The sequence below is a fragment of the Anopheles coluzzii genome, chromosome 2 (assembly GCF_943734685.1).
Source record: "Anopheles coluzzii chromosome 2, AcolN3, whole genome shotgun sequence".
Classification (NCBI taxonomy): domain Eukaryota; kingdom Metazoa; phylum Arthropoda; class Insecta; order Diptera; family Culicidae; genus Anopheles; species Anopheles coluzzii.
Window position 1 is genome coordinate 46,214,760 of NC_064670.1, and position 8,414 is coordinate 46,223,173.

The 8,414-nt window shown below is 49.3% G+C and overlaps 1 protein-coding gene across 2 annotated transcripts; it reads right to left on the reverse strand.

Annotated features, from left to right (window-relative positions):
* Positions 1-574: 574 nt before the first annotated feature.
* LOC120947459 (trypsin delta-like) lies at positions 575-2,920 on the reverse strand. Of its 2 annotated transcripts, none has more exons than XM_040362800.2 (3): positions 2,736-2,920; positions 2,237-2,631; positions 575-1,053 (listed from the first exon to the last, which is right to left on the reverse strand). In XM_040362800.2, the coding sequence occupies exons 1-3, from the start codon at positions 2,830-2,832 to the stop codon at positions 754-756; spliced, it is 792 nt and encodes a 263-aa protein (XP_040218734.2). In that variant the 5' UTR covers positions 2,833-2,920; the 3' UTR covers positions 575-753. The 2 variants fall into 2 exon arrangements, with proteins under 2 accessions (XP_040218734.2, XP_040218733.2); XM_040362799.2 differs by having other exon boundaries at positions 2,237-2,634.
* Between the last annotated feature and the right edge of the window lie 5,494 nt (positions 2,921-8,414).

An 8,414-nucleotide genomic window follows, 5' to 3' on the forward strand; every position in this document is an offset into this window, starting at 1 on the left:
ACATGCGCCATCATCCACTTCAATCGACAACAATGAACCCCCCACCAAATCCAGGTGGGGGGCGGTTGGTCTGTCGGATCTGCACTGCTCCAGGGTGTCTTGATTGGGAAAGCAATCAAGTTGAATAATTGAATACAAGCATACAGGGGTGTACGCGACCCCCTATCAAAACACACACACACGTGCGCGTAACGCAATCTCCTATTTGCCGAACGAAGATCTCCCTTAGAACGCGTACGAAGCCTTGCCCCCCTCCCCCTGCTCGCTCCCTGACCAAGCAATAACCTTAGCGAATCGTGTGCGGACTTTGTCGATGAGAGACGTTCGTTGTGTCATTGTTGGCACGACTACTGTTGTTTGGTTTGCCCCTCCGGTGATGAGGTGAAATCGAATCGCTTAACTTGATTATCCCTGACGAGTCGTAACTACGCGGGCGCGAAATTGAGGAGCCACGGTACAACAACAATAACAGAGGCAAAAAAAACCCAACCAATTGTACATGACACTGTATTAGTGTACCGTTTTTGATGTTTGTTGTTGTGCCGGGTTTGTCGCCGAACGGCTGAAGCGACAATTCTGTCAAACGCACAGCGTCTCGCTGTGTTTTATTGACGGATGTACCTCTGGCAAATTCGTGTCCTAACAAGCGTCTCCTACGCACACAGTAAAGCTACACAGATAGATAGATAGATGAACTTAACCACTTAACCCTACGCCGCGCTGCGCCACTCCAGGAAAACTCCCACTCCAACTCTACAGAAGCGTGATGGCCAAAATCCAGGCCCGGTGGTGCGAAACGCGCTCATACACGTCGGGTAGCCCGGTACCGCACGGGATGCTCCAGGACTGCACGCCGACCAGCTCACCGTCCAGCACGAGCGGACCGCCGGCATCGCCGAGGCAGACGCCCTGGTTGGCCTGGTTGCTGGTGCAGATGGTACGGTCGGAGATTCGGCTACGGTATGGCTCCTCGAACTGCTCGGCACAGTCCTCGCTGCCGATGACGTCCGTGCGGATGAACTGCAGCCGGTTTGGGAGTTGATTGTTTGAAATCTGGAAAGCAAAGGGAGAGGGGAGGATCGAATTAGGACGTTTGCGTGTGTGTTATCCATGATGGAATGTATGAGAAGTGATTTGGTGAGTCGGGATAGCCCAGGGATTTGTTGCAAGTGGACGCATACGGGCAGGTTGTGATGCCGGCCATCCGTAAGGACCCAGAATCATGCATCAAGCAATGGTGGGGGTGTAGGGGGCCCGCCCCAACCTTAACGCTAAGCCGCCCGGTTCAATCAATTAAACGTGCCCACTTCCCAGTAGTCCCAGTCCCAGACCGGAAGTTTTCCCGCTGTGTCGTCGTCGTCGTGGTCGTGTTCGACCCATCTGACAACGGTCGGCTACCAACTGGCTTTTAGTTGGAGTGGAGATTAAAATGGTAAATTGAATCGACTTAAGTGTGCTTATAGACATATGCGACGCGCGCTATGTCTGGGGCCCGTGTTGCTGTAATACACCGGACGGTCGCCCAACCCCGGGCAAGTACGCGGGCGAGCTTTATTGGTTTCTGTCGGAGCTCTGAATCGTTCGTTGCTCCATAAGCAAACTTTGAAGTGTGTTTGCACACCTTTTAGATATTTTTTGTTGTGTTCTTTGCTTTTGCTCACACACAACTTCGTAGATGCTTATCCGAGCAGAATAGATGAAAGTGATACAAGAGTATCACAGGACTGTAAAATGCATTAAATAATTGTTGGTTCGCTATCGTTTAGTTACTTGTGCGACACTCAACGTCTAGCTGGGCAGTATGCTTGTGGCAGATTGTGGCCCCATTATACTTCAGCTTTCTTCAACTATCCTAGCGGAGCTAAGATTATTCCGGCACTGCAATGACTGATATCCGGTAAGCTTATTTTCCGGATATACCCGCACCTGTTTCCAGTAGTGTGCCCTTATAATTGAAAAACCGTGCACTCTTGTTCAAAACATGGAACAGCTTATTCACCACACCGGAAGGTGACAGAGAAATGTTCTGTACTCTGTGTACCTATGTATACAAAATGTACCCTATGTTCCCGAAACAGTATTTTTTCGAAAAAACTTAAAGTGCGATTTTCTACAGCTCAACTTTTCAACGACGGGGTGTCTACCCAATTAGCGAATTCTTCAAAATCGCTGTCACAAACACTCACTGACACGTGTCGCTGGTCGAATTGTGTTACTCCAATGGCAAAACACTTACCGCGAATCGTCCCCACCCGGACACGGTCGCGTTGGTGGCCGTCTCGAAGAAGTCCGTTGCCAGCCGGATGGGCTGCAGCTCGTTGCCGGTGAACGCGAGCGATTCCGCCATCCGTACCAGCGCGATATCGTTCGCGTACGTCTGTGCGTTAAAGTCCGGATGAATGACGAACCGTTCCGCTGTTACGTTGCGCCCGCCGGTAAGCCGATCCGCGCTGCCAACAAACAGCTGCACATCCGAGAGGGCTTTTCCGGTGATGCAGGCAGCTGCCGTCAGTATCCAGCGCCGGTTCACGACGGTACCGCCACAGTACACCAGCCCCTCGTTGATGAGGGCCACCTGAAAGGGAAACTGTCCGTCGGCCGCATCCTCCCCGCCGGCAATCCGTGGGCTGACTGCTGAGGCGATGGACGATGAGTCGAATGATTATTCAAGCAAATTCTAACTCTTCTTCCCACTTGCTCTCCACGTGGGGTATCTCCTGGAAGTGTCCACTTACAGTTGGCTTGTTGGGGCAGAGCAGCCGCTACTGTGACAAAACCCAGCACAGCGGCTACCAGTCCCAGCACCGGCGCAATACTGTCGAACGTCTTCATGTCGAACGAGAGAGCAGTAGTTTCGGGTTTCCTTCCCGCTTTGGTTGGGTACGTTACGCACGAGAACTCTCACGGACGATCGAGTTGTCGTTCCGTTTTATAGCCTGCCCCACAGTGGTGTTGGGTCTCTCATATCTAATGGTTTCTTTTTTGTGTTTTTTTGTTTTTGTTTCCCGACCTACATGCTCGGCCCCGGCCGATTGAAGAACGCTTATCACCCAGTGCACGATGGCGCGCATATCTCTGGCACCGAAATTTCAGCAATTCATAACTCGGCCAAGAGATTATCTCTTCCTGCCGCTCGGTGGGACACCTGGTGCGTAAAGTTTATTGCATCCGGGGGTGGTTCGCAGTGGTTTGCTTCTGGCAAAATCCTTACCCCTAGCGCACAAACGTACGCAGCTGTTCATTTTCGTTCCGGGAGGATAAAGTGCGCCTTCCTCAGAGCGATAACTGCTAATAACTGGTCATCGAGAATGCGCTCCCTCACCACTCCTACGTGGAGGAGTGAGGAGCGAGAGGCGGGCGATGAAATTGATTGAAGCCCTTTTCTGTGCAATACTGCTCTGCTGCATGCACACAGACAACTTACCAACACTTAGCATGGCGGTGGTAATAGCAGTTGGAGCATAACTCGGCACTGAAAAAGCATATCCTTAGCAGCATGGACCGGCTGTGGCACGGCAGTGTCTGAGATGCTATCGAAGATGAAACCGAACCAACCGATAACTCCTCTCCGAAACGACTTCTTGGTGCTCAGGTGTTCAAAATGGCAATGTCCATTTGAGATTCACTTAAGCCCGGGTGACTGCTGCAACAAATACCCCCTACGGTGCGCCGGTTATGATGATGCTTGTAAGAGCTCTCCGACTTTCTTGAACCCGGGACTTACGAAGCCGGAAGCCCATAAACAGCACGACGGTACCACGGCGAAGTCGATCAAAGCCTCCTTCCCCAAGTGGTCGTATGGGTCAACTGTTCGTCTAAAATGAGATTGGTGGGGAGGGTGGGGTTGGGGAGAGTGAGAGACTAAGGAACTGAAGCGAGGGGGTTTTCGGGAACTGGCAGTGTTGAAATATTTACCAAACTCTCTAATCCCGATGTCGTAAATCGTGTGCCTCCCCCATCTTCCCGGGTTGGTTGCTACCTACCTATCAGTAGGTAGCACGGTTGGTTTCTAAGAGTCGGCCCCGCCAACTCGGTGGCAGGCCCAACAGCCCCGAGCATTAGTCTTGAAGGGTAGTTTTCTTATTTTTCGATTCCGCTTCGCATACACACATACACAGCTCCCACCCAGCCGCGTGAAACAGGTGGGAATGGGTTACATATTATTCAACCCCTTCATCTCTCGTCTTTCGATGAGACTTCTCGATATCATGGTACGGGACAACCGGAGACGACACGCGGTTTGTAGAGCTTACCCCCCTGTGCGGACGGGTGGGATAGTGATAGCATCTTTCGTTCGTTCGAAGTTTCCAAGAAGGTACCCCGTACGTCGTCGGGTAAGGTTGTGTAACGGTTGTGCGGGTTCGAGAGATAGCGAAAGACTTCTAACCGATTGCCAACTATTTCACCATCTGCGCCTTATTGCCGTTCAGACGACCAAACAAAAATACACACACACACATGGAGCAGAAATGGTCCGGTGTACACATTCAGCATTAGAAACTGTGCTATCTACTTGGGAGTCTTCTTGGTTGCTTGATAGGGGTTCGATGGGAACTAAGAAGAGCATGTCAATCGATTAGGGTTTTTGGTTGTTTCAATGTATCCTCGCTGCCTTCGGGACAGTTTTACATCTTTATTATTGGTCACGAATATGGTTCTGTGATCATTTTTTCACTGGTAGTCTTTGTCCTTCAGCAACTCATACCGAAATCCGATTGGGAGTCAATGAGTGGTGGATTTTTTTTTCAGGTGATATACTCCACCATGCGAACATTGACAGCTTCTTTCAAAGCTCTGTTCCGCTCTGGAAACAGTTTACTTCTATAAGCCTGAAATTCAAAGCTCGCTCCTGGACACTCACTCCTGCCACTCAATACCAGTTTAGCTTGTCAATGACATTTGGTGCTTCACTCCGGATGCGGACGACTATTCATTTCCGCTTCCATTCCCAAAACTGTCTCCAACGGCGGTGTCCGGAAACGTCTGTGAAAATAGAAAATCGATTGCAAAGCATTGACCGGAGCACCACCGCCACGACCGGGACTGTGCGGCGGCCATTGCGTGGGCAACAAAACTTTAGATCCCATAAAGTAGAGCTCACCCGCTCCTAACAACGGCATCGCTCCTTTCATCGGGACACTTTTGCTGGGGGTGGTGATTCATTCTTTCTTTTCATTGCCCGTCGCCCTATTTCGAGAAGCATCCAGAGATGGCAAACTTCTGTGCGACGCGCGCGCGTTTATCGCACGCTGTGTGACACCTAGCGACGCTACGTGTTACGTTGCTGCACTGCGGGTTTGGGTGCGCGCGCGAAGCCCAATAAGCTGATAAGCGATCGAATTTATTGATGGGCTTTTTCGATTAGAAACTTCCACTTCGTCGGGTGTTCTCTTCCCGGGAAAGTTTGCGTCCGGTAGAGAAGAAGCAGAAGAAGAAGAAAACGCTCATACAGAGAAAGGTAAAGGCAGAAAGGCGTTGTCCATGGTAATCAAATTTTTTATTACTTCTTCACCTGGTTTCATGGCGTTTTCTTTAGCCCAACACGGTTACACAACCCCAAAGCTGCCGGTTGCTTTCCCGTGCTATGTGGACGTTGCGTGTGTAACGCGCCCGTGCCCGGTTTGGGGTTGGTATGCTGTGCCTTACCCGTCCCGTGTAAGGCCGCTCTCATCATCCCTTTCTCATCGGACTTTTCCTGCACCATCCGCCCTGCTGCTCCCCGGTGCCCACTGCCGCGCCCTGGTGTACCGTGTTATGGTGTGAACATAAAAATAAAAGCGATCTAAAAATTATAGTTGATTGTTTTCGGGCGTTTTCCCCCCGTTGGGCGTTTTTCTCAGTTCGTTCACTACCAACGACCATCACGGGACAACGGAGGCAAAGAAAGGCGGCGGGGATTGTGGCATGGCTCTTTTGTGGCGCTCTTTTTTATGATTGAAAATCAATTAGGAGTTTAAAAAAACGGGACAAATTTTGCGTAACGACCAAACGATAAACTCAACCTTCTTCAGTCCGGGTGCCTGCTTTCTTCGCCGTCCCTCTGGCTCTGTAACAGCAGCAATTTATTCCATGGCCCCACAGCGTAGTGATGATACACTTTTTGGTTTCGGTGAGGCTATTACGGGAGGACTCGTGCAAGGATGTGCCTCGCTCGCTCGCTAAATTGGTTAACTGATTGTTGACGTTGACTGGGGGGCGGGTGGTATGGAGTCGGTGTATAAAAAGGATTTTGCTTTTTTATTTGTTCTCCCTTTTTCGTGACGCTTTGAAGGTTATCGTCACCAGTTTTACTATCACCATGAAATTGTTTTACTTCGATAGAGGAAGTTTTCCAGCACTGGTGGAGAAGGTTGGATTGTAAGATTAGCAAGCTAATATTGAAAGATATATTGCTACACATACATTAAGGGAGGGTGGAGCCTAACCAAGTTTGGCTAATTTTACATCAATGATACTTGACACTCCTTTCCCTCCTTCGCTGATTGTATATGTTATATGCACGGCAAACATAAAAAAGCATCGATCGATCTCGTACACACGCATTGCATGATTTTGTAAATAATTTCCCGCTGGGACAAATCAACCCAAGGCTGTGGAGAAAGGCAAACTTCAGCACGTTTTTCGCCTCTTTTGACTTGTACACTGATCAATATCAGAGCTCGTAGAGTGGCTTATTGGCAGTGGACTTATAATTAACTTAATTCCGTGCGGTTTGGTGTTGTCGAACATGAGTGCCTGTAAAACGGAGAAGAAGGATATGGGAAAGAGAAAGAGAGCCAGCAGGAGGAGAGTGGTCTTACGAAACTAGGTCGCACATTGTGCTGCGAATTGTACTGTTGACTTCGTGGATAAATAATAATTAGCTCACTTAATTATCATTCAAGTGATTTTAATTACCTGCGGTCCGGTGAACCTGCTGGACTCTTGGACGTTTGCTGTGTACGGGAAAGGTTGAGCACAAGAGCGCAAGGACTTCGGTTGCGCGCCGGCACATTCGAATACAGAACGTGGGCCAGGATCGTTGGGAAATTTATGCAAACGGAGCGAAGTGCTCGGTGGGCCGGACGGGAGAAGGTGAATACTTTTAATTCCATTTACATTTTGCAGCGAGACGGAAAATCCTCGATGGCTACACTTGAAGCGAGTGGTTTTATTATTTTAATAATCCGACCACTATCGTGCCACCTCCGTCCCGTAGCTCCGGAACGCTTCGGGAGTGCCTCTAAGCTTCATCCGGCGTCGTTTGTGTAATTTGAATACGATTAAGAATGATTCATTTTGAAGTGCAGTCACCCGTGGCTGCACGATGGCAAGAGATTCATCAATTAGAAATCCCACCGCTTTACGCCCGTTCCGAGGGGGCTCCCAAGCAGCTTAGGAATGTGGTCTTATCTACACGAAAGAGCCCTTCGGTGCCCGCAAAACGGCACGTCTGAGTATCCTAATGCTTCGCTCGACTCCTAATATATTTCGCTTTTTTGCTCTTCCTTCGCCTCTCTTGCTATTAGAAATCTTGCGTAAAATCTGTCCCCGAAAATTGAACCGAAACATCATTTTTCATGATTTACTATCCGACAGCAGCTTTAGCAGGGAGTGAGCGGGAGCGAAGTGTAAGAGACTGAGGCACCGAACCTTCCAACCATATGCACGTGGGCCGATCTCATAGGCACACTGCTGGTGTTGTGTCAAGCTTAGAGGAACCGTTTTTATGAGTTCATTTTTAATAGCTTTGATGATGCTTCTTCTTCTCGCCTGAACGCTGATGTGTTTGCCTGCCGGCTCGCAATCTTTTCATGGGAATAAGGTTCGGTCTTTAAGGTCAACCTAGATGAACGACGGTGTTTTTTCGTCCATAACCTCATAGATTTCATTGATGTGCGATTAGGTGATATCTGTCTCCCCACAGGGGGAGGGGTTTTTAATGCTTCGAAAAAACATTGGGTGAAGCAGCAGGTGGTGGAATGAACTTTCGTGGAAATCTTAATAAAAGTGTCACATTCGGTTTTTGGTTTTAGTGGACGTATGGACGTAAACTCCCCTCAATGCCATATCGCTTGGTCTTTAATTTCTGATCGTAAACATTGATGGAGACCGTCGGCCTGCCTTTGAACGGTTGGTGATTTTCTAAATCGTAAGCAGCCTAGCACAGGCTGACCTATGAACGCGTGCCACTGCTACGTAAAGACCCGATGATGATGGTCATAAAAATCTGGCACAGCGAACTTCTGTTGCCTTCTTCCAGTTATAGTGGTTAAAAAGCACAGGCCGTCTACGATAATGGAATCAAAGTTGGGAGTACATGGAGAAAGCTACCTCTTGGAGACTGACCTTCGCCTATGAATCGTTTGGAGTGTGCACTTTGGCGATGGCAACGAATATCGGAACGAGGACGGCCAATATCGTATCGAACAGTA

Bases quoted from the DNA above. Each gene is read 5' to 3' on its own strand.
- LOC120947459 (XM_040362799.2), bottom strand. From the start codon at position 2,832: ATGAAGACGTTCGACAGTATTGCGCCGGTGCTGGGACTGGTAGCCGCT. The intron at 2,635-2,735 runs GTAAGTGGACAC...CCATCGCCTCAG, and splicing joins TCTGCCCCAACAAGCCAACT to CAGTCAGCCCACGGATTGCC. The intron at 1,054-2,236 runs GTAAGTGTTTTG...TTTGCTTTCCAG, and splicing joins CCGGGTGGGGACGATTCGCG to ATTTCAAACAATCAACTCCC.